This window comes from Thermobia domestica, chromosome 7, assembly GCF_964235325.1.
Source record: "Thermobia domestica chromosome 7, izTheDome1.hap1.1, whole genome shotgun sequence".
Classification (NCBI taxonomy): Eukaryota; Metazoa; Arthropoda; class Insecta; order Zygentoma; family Lepismatidae; genus Thermobia; species Thermobia domestica.
The window spans coordinates 144,085,948-144,106,037 of record NC_137460.1 but is presented as its reverse complement, the minus strand read 5'-3'; the positions used below and the strand labels follow the sequence as shown (position 1 = coordinate 144,106,037).

Here is a 20,090-nt window from a genome sequence, read left to right as displayed (position 1 = left end):
CTAACTGAAGTCTCAGACGGCAAATTCCTATACGGTGGGGTCTATACTCCACCAAAAATGCTTGGAGGTTTATGTTGGATGCGTAAGTAACAGCCAAGGAATGCACTTATATAGAATCAACAATAAAAGTTTACTCCTTTTATTTTCTTCTCCGGAATAGCCAACTCGGCATTTTCTGACATACGCCTCGTATTTTCTGAAGAACTTACCATCTCTTTTAAGCCTAATTAGGGTGACAATTAATGAACTATATGAAATAAAACCGTCGTAATTTCTGAACGGTTCGCGTGATGATGTCGGAACTGCGTGGCTGACCACAGAGTATGATGGGAATTCGTATGCGCATGCGACGAAGTCCACTTTCATTTGGCGTCAAGAAGCAAAACTGGCGCATGTATGTATGTGGCAAATTTCATGTCAAAAGAGCAGTAAATAAGAATAAAACGAAAATAAAACTTTCTTGTCTATTTAGCAACATTTTGTTTTACTCATTCTAATTTTCGTATTTACAATTCTTTTCCTATGAAATTTACCACAAATATACATTTCGCGATTATACACATAGTATCAGTATTAAAGGTACCCTGCAAAATCATTATCAAATTATATTCGTACAAGAAGACCGTTATAAATATGCGATGATCATTTTGGACATAAGTGTACATATCACTCTGCTAGTGACTTTTTCTCAATCATTTAATTTTATTGAGTTAACACTTTCGAAGATACTGTGTAAGAAAAGCATACCTTGTTTTCTTCATTCATCACAGAGCAGATAATTCTACCATCACATGTATTCATTAACATACCCACTGGGTTGTCCAAGCACGACAGAACTTTTAACAGTCTATTGAATGGCCAAGCACTGATTCAAGAGTGAGTCGTTAAATAGGCGGACTGGTTATCACTAGCGAACAAACACGGCAAGCTGCACTCAGGTTCAATTCTAGGTCCGGTAGTACATTTTCACTCTGAATATCACTGTTTGTTACCTGGCACGAATCTTATAGAAAAGACTAGAATCGACTAAAACACACTGAGTATGAATCTCTTAATTCCACACACACTGTAAGGTATAGCAGACTATTTTTTGGCATAATAAATGATATATCAAGAAGAATTCAATCATGTATAAGTACAACGGAAAGTTTCACAATGTATTAATGTTTCTGTGCAATGTAGCGCTGGACGTATTGCTCTAATCGTGTGTAGGCACTCCTTTCGTGAGCAATACATATCGTGGAACCGACAAATTTCAATGTAACTATACTGTTTTGTACTGCTGCGGCCCTTTTTCCTGAGTGCTGTATACTTTTCCTTTCCAATGATGCATAACTTTCTTGGTGAGTGTATTTTATAAGCCAAACATGTATCTTATTTCACTCCAGATTGAATTTAATCTTTGACTAATTATTATTATTATTGTCTTGCCAATTTTCCGATATGGTAGACCCCCTTCTTAACACTTTTTCGACCATGTGAGAATTTTTCGGACTGTTAGCTTGCTATTTAGAAAAGAGTGCAGAATTAGTCATGAAATTTTCAGCTTTATATTACGCATGTTTAGATTCGACTGATTTTGTTCAAATGCACTGGACTAGCAATTTTTATATTTTCCATTGTCCATGAATCTCCGAAAATACTTGAATTGTCTGGTCCAAAGGTCTCTGACGGCATTGTTTCCTGTTTAGTACATACCAGTTCCCCTACTACGCCTTCAGCAACTGTCGACATATTTACATTCTCCGCAGTACTGGTAATAAAGTGGGGTGTTTCTTCGTTTTCTTCATCTCTATGTATCACCATTTTGTATTCTGTTTTCTTTTTAGACCTATTTAAAAGACAGTCATCCCCGTGAACTTTATATAAATGAGCTGCTAGCTTATGCTTCCCATCAAATCCTCTACTGCATAAATGACAATTGTGAGGGTATTGTTTTGTATGCACAATTAAATGTTTCTTTAATGTGCTACTGATTAAAAACGCTTGAGGACATCTGGGACATTTATACGGTCGTACACCAAGATGTCGTCTTTTGTGAACAGCTAGACGAGACGAATGACGAAATTTCTCTCCACAGATATCGCACTTATAAGGGAAAGGATTATCATGCCAACGACGATGAATCCAGTACGTGCTCTGATGCAAAAATTTCCTACCACAAATCTCACATGTGTACCTATACTCCTTTGTATGAATTGCTATATGCTCATCAAGCATTACTTTTGCAATGAAGCCTTTAGCACAGTACGGACAAATATGCTTGAAGTTTCCTGAATGTCGCTGAATGTGCTGTCTGAGACCACTCTTTGTTTTCAACATTCTCCCACAAACTTGACAAATATGAGCATCGGAATCTCTACGATGTCTCTGCTCGTGTTCTTTAAGTGTAATTGGATTGTGAATTTCCTTCCCACATATCCGGCAAAATGGTTCTCGGTGGTAAACCTCTTTGTGCTTCTTCAAACGCTCTTCTCGTGGGAACACTTTCCCGCATATTTCACACGTAACATCATATGGTCCTTGATGGGTATATCTGTAATGAAGAACCAATGCATGTTTTGACGAACAGGCTTCGTTACATAACTTACATGGATACGGTACATTTATTCCATTATGTTTAGTTATGTGATACTCATACTCCAGAAGATCATTGAATTGAATCTTACATATTGGGCACTCTACTTCATAGCAATGTCTTCTATGATACTTCTTGTGTTTTGTCAAACGTTCCTCTGAGAGATATGTCCTGTCACATTTGTCACACTCAAAAAGATCTCGTGACTTATGCACTTCCATATGTCGACGTACATGAATTCTATTACTCGATTTGAATCCACACAATCCACACTTATACAGTTTCAAATTAGTTTGTGTATCACTGGAAGAATGAGATCTAATTACTGTGCTTTGTCTCTTATTTACATTTCCATGTTCAGTGTAATTAGGTAAGTCCAAATTTGGTTTGAACAAAGAGACGTCACCTACTGTTAAGCACTTTTCACCATCACTTAAATTCAAAGTGATTTCTTTTACTGGCACTATATTACCTTCTTCTACATGCGAAGAAAGATTGTCGGTAACGTTATCTGAATTCTTTTCCCCTAACTTAGTCTCTACTAAATCAGGAAAACTAATAATAATGCCTTTCTTAGCTGCTGTAGAATGACTGTTGATCTTTTCTTCCCATATATTTTCGATACGATCTTCACAACTGATTATTTCAGTGGAAACAAGACTTTCTTTTCTTTTTTTCTGTATTTTCTGTTTCGGTTCAAACGTTCGATTACTAGTATAATCAGAAACTAGTAGTCTATTCCCACCCTGTGAACATCCAGGCTCTCCGTAACTCGGTGTTAAAACTGAATAGTCGTTATACGCTGCCTGTTGCTGATTAGCACAATTATCATCAGAAGTACTAAAATGATCCATTTCATGAGTGTCTCTAGATTTTTTAATATAGAACTTTTTCTTGCATACGGAACACTGATAAAGATGTTTAAAAGTGTGGTACTGCAAATGTATCAGCAATGATTTTTTTTGGATGAAAATTTTACTGCACACTGTACATGAAAATCGTTTCCTATGTTTCCTATTATGCCGAATTAGATCTACCTTCGAACTTGTCAAATAGTTACACTGCCTACAATGAAATTTTGTTTCCGATTCCGAAACACCTATTGTTTCTGTTTCACTGGAACTAATATGGTTAACAGACCACTCAACTGCCGACGTGTTCTTTTTGGTGTTGTGACGAACTAAATGTTTAACTAACGTGTTTCTCTGTAAGAAATTCTCGGAACACACACCGCACCTAAAAATTTTTCTTGCTACATGGTTCTGACTATGAAGTCTATATTCAGTTTTGTCTTCAAAATTCTTATCACAAACTTCGCAATTATACAGTCTGAAAATTACATGTTCTCGACAGTGATTGCCGAACAAGTTATTGTCATCTGTTCTGAATTCACATATATTACACTCTAACACTTCCCCTTCTGTCACAACATTATATTCCTGAGGAAAATTTTCTCCGTTTAACTCAGAGTCAGTGACACTATTTGAAATATTGTCCTTCCAAAAGACCTCAGTTTCATGTATCAATCTTTTGTGTTCATTACAGCTTTCTTCACTTGGAAATAATTTGTCACAGACATGACACTTGAAAACTTTCAAATTTTCATGACAATACATATGCAATTTCAGTTTCGATGAACTGTCACTTGCAAAGTTGCAATGAACACACTTATATATTTCTTCGCCGTGCTCAGCATGGAAGAGTGCATCAAGTTCATCCTTTCTACTCTCCGCAATAAAATTAAAATCTTGATTATTATCTCTGCTTGCACACTCTTGATTCTTTTCTTCAATAGACATTATCTGCAAATAAAAAATACAAACAAATTAAGAACTTCCACAGCATTTACATACAATTTGCCATTCCTATGGCTGTATCATTTTGGTCTCACTTTTTTTTTATTTTTTTTTTTTTTAACATAAAACTAACGTCATACTTTATTCTTATCTCGTACACTAAATGGAATATTCCTGTACAACAAGGAAACTTGATGAACTGAAGATATCAACCTTAATCTTTGTAACAAAACAACAATGTTATATCCGAAACTACACAAAAATTAGATACAGTGAAACACTTCATAAAGTTACGTTATCAAGAGTAATAAATCTGTATCGTATTTATTCAATTTAACTGAAAATTGTACACATTAATATCCGCTTTCTAGTATTAAAAGTAATTTATAAAATTTATTAATCCTTTTAAGAGAGCTTTTAAAGATATTGTAGATTTTCACTTAGAAAATTTCTGTTCGCAGCATAAATACTTTAGTTTTATAACTCGTATGTCTAATGCCCTTTCTGTTGGTCTAGTGGTTAGCGCGTACGTGTTTCGTATACGTGATGCAGGGTTTGATTACAGGTGGGAGAGCACAAAAATTTAATTTCACAATAATTCACCTTCATTAGTCATCAGTCTTTTTTAGCGGAAAGAGCATAACCGGGAACTTTAATATGATTTTGTACGTCTTGTCTTTCGAATGAATCAGGTCTTCGAATGACACCAAACACATGTCACTCCTTCATGCATGAACCTGAGAATTCCTCCCCCAAAGCTTTTTTTCTTCTATTTTTCCAACTGGAATACAAATGTGTTAAAATTATTTGAATGTTATCGGCATCAGTTCGTACATCATTGTCTTTATAACAAACCAGGCTTTCAAACAGCATCATATATGCATTTATCATGGAGAGGGCCGATTCTAGGTATTTCAACATCCTAGGTGGGAAATATTTCGGCGTCCCCTCTGATATTTCGACGCCCCCTGATTTAAAGATCACCCTTTTTTGTTTAGCTGTAAGGGCTTTACCTAAACAAACAAAACAAAAACTCAGCGAAGCAAGTATCACTCCATCCCCTATGATTTGTCACGTTAGGCAACTCCCTAGTTCGTCTGCATGAACAAACCGGCACTGATCACGGATGATATTCTGGAGAAAGTGGGATCTTTTTCAATTTGGGTATGCACATTGGGACCCTGTGCTTGGTAGCTGCACGAAAGGTACCTCGATATGCATGTGCCAAGTTTCATTAGAGCACGGCTAGTATTATGACAACTGACAAACTTTTTTTTTTTTTTTTTTTTTTTTTTTGAGGACTTTAAAAAATCGATTTTAGATTGGAACAACTTATCTTTTCCTTATATTAATGAAAATAATTTTCATTTTATCGATATTTAACTACAGATGATATACTAAGACGGAAGAAGTCTAATCATTAAGAAAAAGTACAACTTGAAACAATTTATTAAAAAAAGAATCATAAGGGAGAGTCGTAAGTTCTGCAGTATTTTCACAACACAAACAGTCAGTGCGTGTAAATTTCGTGATCGACCGTAAGTACAAGGTCAAATTGGTACAAGACGTAGCAAGCGGACCATTTAATACGGAGGCTGCCATTCCATCAGCATCTTCAATCAGCTTTTATTGGCAGTGACGACCAGTGCTCAACGTCTGATGAGTGAACTGTTACTGTACGAGTTCGAAGTCAGGCATAACGAGGTAGCAGTAACGCAGAACATTTGTCATGCGAAAGGAGAAGGAACAATGAACCACAGCATAGCAGCTCGTTAGTTCCAGACATTTTGTGCGGATTGTAAAGATGTCGAAGATTAGTTAAGGTCCAGTCACCCCAAGGTAGAGGTCATACGACAAGTTAATGAAGAAAATCCATCCACTAGCACAGGACGACTGTCAAAACAATTTGGCATGTCTCCGTTCAAGTAACGCATCACCTTCACGAACTTGGGAAAATCCATCAGGAGTTGCTGCATTGTGCCACATGAGGTGACCCCAGCTCAAGCCCCGAGGAAATTAGATATGTGCCGGCAATTGCTACAAAATGTCCGTTTCCTGATGTTCATGTGTGACGAAAAGTTGGCGTTTTTCCGAAATCCGAATTAAAAAAAAAAAAAAAAGCAAGGGCTAATTTCCAGAACCGGTACTTCAAATAGGGCCGTTTCGAGAATAAGTCATGCTCTATGTGTGGTCGAACTACGAGAGAGTAATTCACTTGAATTCATTCCTGGAGATAGTAACATCAATGTCAACCTTTATTCAGAACAGTTGGGACGGATGTATACTGTATTACACCAAAAAATCCTGCATGGGACGGATGTATACTGTATTACACCAAAAAATCCTGCATTGGTGAATCGAAAGCGCGCTCTGCTGCAACGGGATAACGCAAAACCACACTCGACTCGGAAAACGCAAAAAGCAGGAACATGAAGGCATCAAACTGATGTTGCAATCGTCATATAGCCCTGTCTTTGTTCCTTCGGATTACACTTGTTTCGGTCAATGACATACTTCCTAAAATCACGATGTTTCACCAACTAGCAGATGGAAACAGCCGTGACTGACTTGACTTCTTTGCCTCGGACATGATGTGGAATAGAGGAACTGACAGGGTGGTGGTTGGAGACCGTTCAACATGAGGGGCTACACTTGGAACGTTAACAAGAAAACTGTTTTATACACAGTAGCTAGAAGTACATACACTCAATCTGAGATGTTCATTAATGAAAAAGAATCCCTAGTAAGTCAATGTAACTGCACACTAAAATTATGTTAGTGTTTCGTGTTAGTGGAAAATTAAGTTGAATAAATACGATACAGTAACTTTCATAATTGTGTGACGTATGTCACGGGTCTTATCAGTAATTGTACTAACTCTGAGCACCCACTCACCTGAAACATTGTAGTTCTTCAACAATCTCTTCTACTTGGACTGGCCCTTCTTTAAGACTGATCTTCCCAACATTCAATACGGTAAAATTATATCAATCTCGAGACATAAAATCCAGAACATTCCTGATAAACTATGCCCTGACAAAAAAAATCCTTCCGTATTTTTTGAAAAAGGAAACAGTAGAAAATATACATACGAAAACGAGACTGAAAAAGTAAAACTGGTAAAATTATCTGAAGATACAGCGTCAGTCATGTCGAAAACACTGTATTAAAATACTAAATACTGTATTAAAATTTATTACACTGCATTGTATGTTAATTACTCTCATCAATAACTCTGAGCAACCACTCATTCATTGTTGAAATGTTAGTCTACATAACTTCGAAGACGGAATGGAAAATAAAATACTTACGAAAAAATTGTGGAAACAAAACACACATAAACACCAAACACCAATAAATTATTTATTTTCTTGTAATTCATATATATCTGGAGGTTGATACCTAAATAATGGAAAGACTTTAACAAAATGCAATTTAGCTTATTAATACGCATTGTACCATCTTTACCACGTAGACAACTTGTATTTATCACGGAACTGAGGCATATATCTCGTGAATCTTTTTCATGAAATAGAAAACAATTATCCATAAGTGCAACACTCAGTTGCGTCAATAACAATAAAGGAGAGAAGGATATCAGGATATCTATAACGGACTCGCTGCTCTAATTACTGGTAGACTGTGTCGATTACATGAGCCAGGAGAGGTGATAAAGTTCATCCTGATGTTCTCAAACCAATGGAATATAATAGCATTACACCTACACCAGCACAAAGCTGCCGTCATGTTTCACAATAGAAACTAGGCTAGGTTAGGTATGGTGTTCAAACCACACGTCTCTTTGAGCTTCCGTCATATGTAAATCCTGTCTGTTACTGGAAACAAAGTGAAAGATAACTAAATATTCTTTTCCAATATGGCGGTCCATGTTTTATGTTTCAGATACAATCTTTTCTGCACACTTCTAATTAGACTCCCTAAAATCGGAGAGATCTCCCACTTTGCACCACCAAGTCTGGCCTATTGTACACAGGAATCCATTAAAAAGTCATGTACTGTTTGTTTACCGAACACAAGACATTCGCAGTGCAGGTATGTTCAATGTTAGTAACTTCATTCCAAGATATTCAACTTTTTCCCCCTCTATACATATGTGCTGATAATTAGAAATTATTTAATATACACTTAAAAAAAAATGTATCATTTCTTTAACAAATACCTCCATTAAAAAAGAAGAAAAACCTGATCTATGAAGGCCCTGGTTCGATCCAGGCTACCGCCAAGTGGGCTTTGTTGGTGGAAAAACACCTTGTCCATCGGTTTTCTCTGGACTCTCTCGTTTCCTCAATTCACCATTTCGTTCATCATGATCACCGTGTCCCTTAGCTCGGAGCATAGTTATGGGACAAACTCAAACACCTCCATAAACAGATGGAAACATGTTTGAAAATTATTACTAGCAAATCAAATCATTGGCTTTTTATTTGAAAATCAACTTTCAATAACATAAATAACCATATATACATACCTGAAAGGCATAACTTTACATATTCACACTCTAATCCTGAGAAACTTTAAACAATAATTTGTACTAGCCTATGAGTTTCTTTCGAACAGATTTTGCAATTTCTCGCTGACCACTTCCTGTATCACCATATATATATATATATCTATCTATATATATAAAAGAGAACGTACAAAATCCTTTGTCCGCTCATCACGCTAATACGGCTGAACCAATTTCTTTCATTTTTGGGGGGTTATTAGGATTTGGACCCTAGATGGTTTTTATCGTATCACTTTAATTTTTAATTACCAGTGTCTTGAGATAATTGACCATTCAAGTGTCCATAACGTACAAATCCTTTGTTATTAGTTCATCATAGGTAAAAATAAACGTATTTATATGCAACCCGCATGACCGTGTCACTCGGCGGGTTAACATAAATGACAGGCGATATACAGCGGAAAATAGCTTGAATCTTCTGTTTAAAATTTTTTAATTGATTTGCTTATTTTTACAGACACTTTTACAATATGCCAGCACCGTGATGACCGCAGCGAAGCGGGGCGGGTTAACATAAATGACAGGCGATATAATGTTAAGATTTACTGCAATCTTCTATGGTTTTTATCATATCACTTGAAAGCGAAAAAGTAAAAATTATCTAAGTAACAAAGTTTATTGCGTTCCGGGGTGACCGCAGCGAAGCGGGGTGAACGCTGCTAGTATATATATATATATTAAACTTTTGTGCTCTCCCACCAGGAATCCAATCTGGGACCACCTACACCGAAGGCACACATGCTAGCCAACTAGATCAGAGGGGAGGATATTTAATTCAATTTAGTTTCAAATGCGTTTACCTCCTCCCTTTCGTCATTCAATCTGCCCTGGTATCATAAAATGGGACACTGATTCTCACTTGTTTGTAAGGAGGAAATTTTGCTGAGCATTATCTTCAAAATACAACTTCATACGAGTAGTTCAAAAGATAACTTTACCTAATTGTAGTTTTTTTCTTTTTTCTTAAAAAAAAAAAAAAAAAAAAAAAGTCTTAAATACACTTTTGTAAAAAAACTGAGTTTTATGAGCTAAATAAAACTTCGCATATTACACCCAATCTCATAATTGTTCTTTCTACAAAATACGGACGGCCGATACAGTACAACATACAGTATAGGTATTATGCAAAAATTAACTCCTTAGTAACTGTTTGCATGAGAAGGAAGTTAACAACAAAGCAATTCACCTTGTGTCTTCGTCTTTTTCTTTTAATTAGATACGGTACTTCCTTCCTCTCCCTTGCTTTACCTTTCCTGTTGTAGTATATGCTATTCTATAAAGAACAATTTACACCGAGTATTCTGTAGACTTAATTTCCGTTTTTAATATCATTTCATGTTTGTCACTATATTTTAGCAGTTCACTCTTGGTTTGGTGAAACTATTACTGTTCCTTTTAACGGTTTATTTGGCATTGCACTGTTTCCTTTTGTTATCACTAAATTTATTTTTTGTTGCTCCTGCTTTTCTGCTAGCGGATTTAATACTTTCATAAAAGCAGTTAGTCCACTGCTAAAATATAGTGACGAACTATAGGTAATATTAAAAACTAAAGTCCACCGAATACTCAGCATAATTTGTTCTTTAAAGGATAATGAATACAAAAATAACATATGTAAAGGAAAGGACGCGGTAATGCAGAAAAATAATACTAACGACGTTCCCAAATAGGGAAGAAATAAATTAAAAGATGAAAGCACAAGGTAAGTTACTTTATTATGAATGTGTGCTATAGTTTCTTTTATAAAGATAACCACGAAAGCTCTGTCGCTTTTTCACCCCTACCTTCGAACATCAATGTGTCACCTAAGACTTACCTGGACGAAAAAAATAGTCCCCATCAGCATCGACGACCTTCTGCCAATGTTCTGGAAAGCCATGGATTCCGTCGCGGTAGAACTTGGTGGGCAGTGAAGCGAAGAAGGTACCAAGTGCATTTTCGACCTCTACTAGGAATTTAAACTGGCGTCCTCTAAGGTGATTGTCGAAGGAATGGAACAGGTGATAAATGGACGGTGTAGTCCAGGGAGTATGGCAGATGCAATAGTTTTCCATCCAAGGCGTAGAATGGTAACTCGGGTCATCCTAGCCATCTGGAGCTTAGCGTTGTCCTGTAACAGGAGGACCCTTTTACGATTCAGAAGTGCTGAGTTTTTCTTGAACACGGCTCAACTGCTGACAGTGCACAGCTGCATTGACGCTCTGACCAGCAGGTAGCAGTTTCCGATGTACGCTGCCGCGAGCAGTCCACCAAACACACACGACCTTCTTCTGGTGCAATGCTGGTTTCGACTGTTATGGAACCGGTTCATGGGTTGCTAACCAATGATGACGTCGCCGTAGAGCTTCGTACAGGACCCACTTCTCATCACATGTCAATATCCTGTCCAGAAATGACTCCTTTTTCAGACGAGACAGCAAAGAAACACAAGTGTGTGCTCACGTTGCCTTCTGGCCCGGAGTCAAATCGTGTGGGACCCATCGACACAACTTACAATGCTTCTCAAGTTGATGGAGGTGCTGCCGAATGGTTTCTCCACACACACACTAAACTGTAGTCCCAGTTCGTCACGTCTGGCCACTGTTCGCCTCAATTGCTGCCTGAAGATCTTCATTTTGTAGATGTGTTGGTCTTCCGGCACGTGGAGCGTCTTCGAGTGTTTCGTCACCGTCCTTATATTTGTTCAACCAAAGCTACTGTCCGCGTAGTCACAACACCCTCACCAAAGGCCTGACATATTTTTCGCTTCGCTGCAGCGGCGTTTGACCCCAGTCTGAACTTGTACAGCATACACGCTTTTATGACGCTCTGTGGAGGTCCCATGTCCTCTGTCCTTACGGGATATACTAACACCAACAACTGGCCTTCGTCTTATCTCCATTCACATACAACTAACGGTGTGAAGGCTAATTGAACAAGAACTCCACAAAAAGCGATAGAACTTCCTTAGTAATTACCTTTATAGTAGATAGGTAGTTATTTGCGTTAAGAAATGTAACTGTCACATAGCTGGGTAGTGAAACCTTCAATATGAACTTTTTATTTAAACCGATTATGAATACGTAAATAATATTTTGCAACAAATTAACACGTCGAATTAAGATTCAAAAGATGTACTTACTGTTATTAAGATCAAAATGACAGTAAAGCATTCCAGAACGACATTAGAAATCTTATCAGTTTCAGAAATATATAATTTTTGAGTTTACACGGTGAATAGATTTAGTAGAAACAGTAATAGCTTAAGCAAGTCCAAATAAACCAGTCACTCGGCTAAATAAGGTTGAGATACCACTCGTTTAACACTCTCTTAGACTGCCATTATACTATACTTGTTTGTCGGAATGAGTGGGTGCTCAGAATTACAACTGGAAATCATAACAATAAGGACGACACAAATTTGTAAGCAATGTTGCACAAGGAAAATAATAGCGAGTCACAAGTAACAATATTTGCCTTATACAATTTATCAACGCTTTCACCAGGTATTGTCAGTTTGGAATTTAGATAAAAGGTCGATAGGTAATAGAAAGGTGATACAAAATTCAATAGAACCATTCGTCCAAAATCAATTATTAGATGCTAGTAACCTAACACATATAAGGAGCACAGAGCTGGTTTGATACTCAAACTTGATCTTCAAGAGGTACAAATTTGCAAAACTGAGGAATAGTAATATAGATGCTTCTTCCCCTATTTCATCATTTTGGTTTTAGGAAAAAAGAAAAAGAAAAACAGTACTAATAGTATTCTATTAAACAAAAACGACAACTTGTAACTGATGTAATGCGGTTACAGTTAATTAAAAATATTCCAGTTTACATTTTTGTATATTACTAGGTTTTCATATCTCAAAATAGTCCCTACAATATATATATATATATATATATATATATAATTTTCATTAAAATTACCCTAATTCTCTATCACGAATATACACAATATCCAAGATCATAGTAATTTGCATCAGCCTTTTCGTATCTCCTTACATGTGTTCTTAGTGCTATCTATTTCAAATAATTAAGTTCCAGGCCTTAGTTTGCGACAACTTTACAACTGTGATTTAGGTTTTCATTTTGTTTGTAGATTTAAAATATGTAGTAAGCGTACTAACGATTTCTCCCTCCTCACATCTACTTAGTACTCACTTTCACAACTCTCCTGTTTGTTTCTACGGCTTGTAGTTGAACATGTACTGTCAGAACATTGGCTCCCTTCACCGTTATTTTTGACTTTCTAGACAGATATTCCTAACTCTTATTGCACATGGTTCCTCAACTGGCTCGCGTTGTTGAACCTAGTACACGTATTTTACGTCGTGATTACGGTTCAATGTGCACAGAAGGTATGCACTGGTTTCAGTTCCTGGCAGGACAATATTTTGGATGAATTTAATTCCAGGGGTATATAATAGTGTGCTAGTAATTATTCAAAGCTGCAGAGATGTGGTGATAAAATACAACAAGCTTCATTCAAAACATCCAGGAATTACACACAAGACAGCGACAACTTGCGGAGTTACAGATCAACCGAGAACAGTACCCTTCCAAAATATATACCGGTGGCCTGATCTGGGATCGCTGAGTCAACCTCTGAAGCGTAACTTACGGCTATTGTCAGAGACACGATCGTGTGCACCAGTAGCTGATTAGCACCGTAGCCAAACAAATCGTATCCGTATGAAATGCAACAACTGCATCACTAAGCAATATAGTGCACGCCACCAGAGCGCCATGTCGGCAGCAAGCATCTTGATTTTAGATGTATAACGGTAAAGCGATTCACCAAAACACATTATAGGCGTAACAACCCATACTGATTTAGTTACAGCAAACAAGAGGAAGAGGGGATGGTTTAATTTATTATTTGGAGTATCCCATGATTTTTAGTGACAGCTATTACATAATTAATATGTACCTGTGCAGGACGCTGTCATTCCGTTGATACTGAATGAAAAGAGTTTCCACCTGGAGAGATCGAAACTAGTTCTATGAGAAATATTTAGGACAAAAAATTGACAAAAGAATAAAGGTTATTTAATATAAAGTACCACAATACCTACTAGTTCCTAAATATAATGCGAGAAATTACGACGGGCTTTTTAAGATAGGCGGGAATCGCATGAGAAAAACGTCGAGTGCATTGAGTGCTAATTGGAAATGCTTAAGGAAATAAAGTGAACCAAGACGGGCAGAAGAATACTATAAGAAGTAAGAAAGTTGCTAACAATAATAACAACCCTTTCTGAAATTAATCTGGATCGTAGAAAATTCAATGATAAATGTTGTTTCTACAGCGTTGAACGTGGGGTTCCTTATACCGCATGAGTTAAACTTAAGATTTTCCATGTTCTTTCAGTCCTTTTTCCTTTACTTGGAAACTTGCTTAAAAATGAGAATGCTTCGTAAAACCGAACTGAAATGTATGAAAGTAATATAATATATTTATACAAGAAGAGTGTCAATCAGTTTACTCATATTATATACAGGCACAGTTGTCTGGTTAATTATAATAATAATAAAAAGTTTAAACCAAAAAACGAAAAATGTTCGTAAAAGTGTAAGTGTTCGTAAACTCTTGATGCACACACATTTGTGGGTTATCACGTTTCACTCCCGTATATTATTCGTATTATATTCAGACCTAAATTCCCCATTCATTACTCGAAGAGATTATACTACAAAAGCTACTTTTTAGATAAGTTTATGAAAGTTTCTTATGTGATTTTTTTTTATAGTTTATTATTGTTATGTAACTGCAATCAAAGAAAAATTCTAAGCATTGTTTCGTTTTAATAATGTTTACTATTGATAAAATATATCGAAATGCCATACCTTTCGGGAGGGGGGTGGGGGGTTATACAAACCCCACGAGAGACATTTATTGAAATCAGAAGTATCTTTGGTATCTACTTATATATAAATGGGTCAGAGCCAAAGTGGACTCAAATAATTCGTATCTTTATTCACTTTTCTTACTGATATGCAAATTAAGTCGTATTTTTTTTTTACTTGGACTAATAAAAGTCATAGTGAACAAACTTGGACTAAATCAGTTCTCCTGTACTCTGCAGTATTTTGAAATTCTCCATATGTAATTCTGTATAATGGTTTCACATGTGCAACTGTTCATCTTTTTGTCCTTCTGAAATAACTCTTGACAATTATATTAACAAGTATGTAAAGATCAGTACAACGTATTTTTATCAGGAGTCCTTCGTGAGTCGGTAGACGTATCGCATTTGTGGTCAATTAGTCCCGGTTTCGAGTTTAAATGGAGGACAATTTCTCTCGGATGTAAGCCGAGAAGCGGTTTGGATTTAAGTTTGCCAACTGGCCGGTGACTGGTACAAACTTCTTACCAGCCCGTTTATGACCGGTTTTTTCAAATTTGTCTCAAGTTCGAAGGAATTTCATCTAGTTCGAAGTATAGATTTAAAAGGTAACTTAAATTCTGTAAATCCAAAACTGTCACCTTTTACCATCTATTAATAATTAATATATTTTGTTCATCTGTTTAGATAATTTTAAAGAAATGACAAGGACTGTATCAAGGAAAATTTGAAATTTACTTCTAAGGAATTTTATACATTTACTGAGACTGAAAAAGGACTTCTTAAAAGCAATTTCCTGTAATTGAAGTGTACGTTTAAAGAATAAATTTCATTTTCCACATCCAAAATTGTCACGTAAAGATTAATATACTTTTGTTCATCTGTTTCGATAATTTTAAAGGAGTGGCAGTTATTGATAAGTACAATAAAATGATTAATGCCGATTTCAGTTTCTCATTTACAGCACAATGTATCTATTAAGTTTGTTAGTGAATGTACTGAGGATACGTAGAATAAAGGTGCTAATGCACTTTTGTTCACACGATAGTACATTTACTTCCCATGGATGGGTCCTAACAGAGGTCCTTTACACTTAGACATATATCATAGGAAATTCTGAGAGGTGCCTTTTTTTTTTTTTTTTTTTATTTTCCAGAGTTGGCAACCCTATTTGGATTCCGCTTTAAGCTTATGTGAACACTTTTCAGCATACCCTGGTTACTGCATAATAACACCAAGGCGAAACAAATTTATTTCTGTCTATATGTGATATAAATACATAGAGCAAATTATTTAAACCAAAAAATTCTGGTTTAAACAAAAAATAAAAAAGGGATTTAAATTAAAAAAACCGGGTTTTGGGGGTTTTTCAATAAAAAACATGGTTTTTGCCAACCCTGTATACAGGGTGTTTCAAAACAATACCGACAACGTTTGGGAGGTGCTTCCTGATACCAAGATAAGATAAACAGCATAGACCAACGTGGGTGCACAAATGCTTCTTTTCTGAGTTATATGCTGCCGAAAACATGAAAAAAATCTAAAGGTCTATAGTTTCAAAACTATGCGACCTGCCGTAGTCGGGTCAAGACTTTACTTAGGAAATAAAACGTGCGCTATCCAAAATACTCAGAATCCTAAGGTACTCACGCAACAATTTTTATAGAGGTAGTTTTGCTACGGGCACATGATTTCAAGCACTCACCAACTACCTAAAAAAAGATGTTGCGGTTGTACCGCACATTGTGGAATTTTGATATTTGGATAGGGTACATACTAGTTTCTAAGGGATGTCATGACCCGACTACGCTAGGTCCCACAGATTTGGAGCTATGGACCTGTTAAGTTCCTTTCCTTCAAATTTTGTGCATCCTATAACTCCAAAAGGATGCATTTGTGCACCCAGATTGGTCTATACTTTTTATCTCATCTTGGTGTCAGGAATCACCTAACAAACGTTGTCGGTGTTGTTTTAAAATATCCTATATATATATATATATATATATATATATATATATATATATATATATATATAGTATTTCAAAACAACACCGACAACGTACACAGGGTGTTAATGAACTATACAGACAAACTGTAAGAAGTGATTCCTCACATCAAAATAAGAGAAAAAGTTCATATGGAGCTATGGCAAACTTCCCTATCCTTAACACTTCCGACATTGCGCCAAAGGATTCCGTATTCACTGCTATCAAGGCTTATCGTTTGCCTGCTTTGGTCCAATCATAAAATCAGAGCATATCTCAAAATTCAGTTGATGACATGTCTGGGAATTTCATCCTGCAGGGAATAATCTGTACACCCATTGAATATTAATGAAATATGCATTTTTGGGTTGCGTACGCGGACTTCCGTTACGCGGATAAGGACCACCATCCACAGTCTCTCGAATCTGAAATAGGGCCTTTTGAAATTTGGCTTTTTCGCGATTTTGGACAGGCCTAGCTCTGAAACTATGCACTTTTCGCCATAGATCCATATGAATTTTTTCTCTCATTCTTATGTGAGGAATAATCTCTTAAAGTTTGTCGGTATGGTTCATTATTAACATCCTGTATATATATATATATATATATATATATATATGAGTAAACCGACAAAGTCACTCTCACGTTGCATAAATATTCCCAGTGTACCCGAGGCTCACAAGATGATAAAAGGTTTTACGCAATGTGATTCCCTAAGGGGGAAAACAGGGTGAGCGTTTACGTAACTCCAGTGACATCGAACTTGCATCAGCAAGTATTTTCAAACAAAAGAAATTGAGTTGATTTTGAGTTTAACGTCCCGTTCAGCAGCGAGGCTATATGAGACACGGACCTACTGATTAACGTGGAATCCGAACCACATGACTCCCGCCGGGAATCAAGAAAAGAAATTGTATACATCTTTCAAATACTTTCCCTAAATCTAAAACTTCCTTTGCGAAGCACGAGCATTCTGGAAGTATCCCATAAATGGATCAAACACTTATAATCACAATCAATGAAACACTGCAGTTTCCGAGAACCTTTCACAGATTTTAACTACTATCCCCCCTTCCTTGTATACTGGTTCCTGAAATTACAGTGTTCTCCGATATATCCAATGTCATGAATTTAAAGAAGAAAAAAGTTATTTCCTTTACATGTATCGCGTGTGCAACGTAAAGGAAAGAAAGAAAAAAGTGTCAAAATTTCTTTAACTTTTTAAGAGTTCTGTAAATCCTGTTCTACATATATTATTTTTCTATAGCATTTTCTGTTGTTGGTTCACTTGCAGTTTACAGAACAGACTAATAAGCTTCATATTATCCACAGGGATAACATCAAAAATAGGCTGGTTTAATGACGTACTAATTACAAAAATCTCCAGCCAGGAATATGGCTTAAAATAACAATAATAGAAACTGTGAATCGGAAAGTGCAAAATGAATATCTTGTAATGAAGCCGTGGATAATTTGTATACGTATTTTCCCTAATTTCAATCTTCCATATTGTTTTAAGCCACAGGAAAAAAGAACTGGCCACCCTTTGTGACCTCATTTAATTGAGTTTGAGCATGTAAGTTAGAACCCACCCTCGAGTGAAACACGTGTAACCCCAGGTATTAGTTATCAAAATGTAAACTTACATTTGTCTGTCCATCTGTCTCCATGGGTTCTGATTCCTTTTGACCTCCTTCATCTGACGATGCAGCTGGCGCTTCCTCCAATACTGATGGTTCATCTGCATCTGCTGATTCCCTTGCTCCTCCCTGTGAATCAGATTCTTCAATTCCGATTTCTGCTCCTTCATCTGTAAGAATGAAAATCAAATGACCAATACGTTCAGCTTTGTTACACACCTTAATTTTAAATTTCTTGGGAGTTCAACTCCCAATACGTAAATAAAATCACAACTTAGGAAACACTTTTCGATTCAAAAATAGCCAGTGATACTAATACACCAATTTAACTATGATATCTGAATATCTAATGACAGAATATTTATTCACTTACACCTAATAAACAAGCTGATCATCGACTAATAGAACGCACAGAATACAAGTTAAAAATAGTATTAAACAAAATGGTTAGTACAATTCTTATCAGATAATCATCGATATTTTGAGCTTTCTTTGTTCATGCTATAGATATGGGGGACTTTATATAAACTGAAAGTTGTTCGGATTCCACGTTCAACCGCTAGACAATGTCTTTTATAGCTTTGGTGCTGAAAAAAAAAATGTCGAACTTCAGAAAGTTGCCAATATTTCATAAAAATTTCACTAGATAAATTCTATCTATTTTTTAACTTTACCCGTTTAAATAATGATGCTTTCGCAGTTAAACGTTAGATGCAATAAGTCGAAGAGCAACATATACCTTCCGTAACATCGAGCTTCCTGTAGCATTAAATGTCTGACATCATAATGATACTCAACTCTGTCACAACGCAAATGGATTTATAGGCACCTTCTAATTAAGTCCTAGTAAACTACAAACCTACGCTTGTCACCACTAACTCAAATGACTGGGGTTCTCATTAAAGTGTATTTTTGACCTGTGTCAGTCCTTCGTCTTGGACAAGATGTAAACTTGCATCTGCAGTTAAAATAATCTATGGCGATACAGGCGGTGAAGGTGTATGAAAGAGGGTAGTCGATGTCTCGTTGTACAGTCCACAGAAAAAAAAAAAAAAAAAAAAACTGTAACATGAGCATGTAAGTTTATTGTGAAACTACGCCTAACAGCGTAGGGAATCTACATAACGTCTATGTAGCACGAATCACGCCAGGAAAAACCTCGGCGTCCTCCCCTGCACACTTATTTTGGAGCAAAAGACTTCGTCGTTTCACAATAAACTTATATGCTCGTTGCAGTTTTTTTGCTGCGGACTGTACATCAGAAATCTGAGCTATATTAAAATATATATTGGTGCTTAATAAATCTGACGATTTAAGCAAATCGATCTACGGGTGTGTTAATACTAACATTTCATGATAGCAACATTGCGGCTACTTATGAATATTAGTATGAAGGTGGTGTAGCTGGATACACCCCACAATATCGGTGCAAAATCGGACACGTCTCCGATTCTGAATGAGAGTAAATCGTGGGTGCCAGGTAGCTGTAGCTAGTGTCTGTCAGTGCATTAAATGTATTGAAAGTACATTTGACTAATTAACTAAACTTGTCCAAGGTATGAAGGCATACGTAAGTAGCACCAAGACATCAGAGATAACCGGGTTCGATGAACTGCTGAATAATAATAATAATAATAATAATAATAATAATAATAATAATAATAATAATAATAATAATAATAAACCCTAACGCGGAACAACTGACTAGTGATGCTTAGGAATTTTTTACC

The 20,090-nt window shown here is 36.3% G+C and overlaps 1 protein-coding gene across 3 annotated transcripts in view; it reads right to left on the bottom strand.

The window, feature by feature from the left end:
- Positions 1 to 20,090, bottom strand: part of LOC145690442 (uncharacterized) — a 49,211-nt gene that overhangs the window by 15,781 nt on the left and 13,340 nt on the right. The window contains exons 3-4 of one of the 3 annotated variants that reach the window (XR_014132216.1): positions 18,367 to 18,530; positions 748 to 4,380 (exon numbers count right to left, since the gene is read on the bottom strand). Coding sequence is in view for 2 of the 3 variants with exons in the window: in XM_081765331.1 (XP_081621457.1) it covers positions 18,367 to 18,530 (164 nt within the window). In the remaining variant the exon portion in view is untranslated. Of the gene's footprint in view, positions 1 to 747; positions 4,381 to 18,366; positions 18,531 to 20,090 lie in introns of those variants that run through there. The other 2 variants (XM_081765331.1, XM_081765332.1) reach the window with 2 other exon arrangements.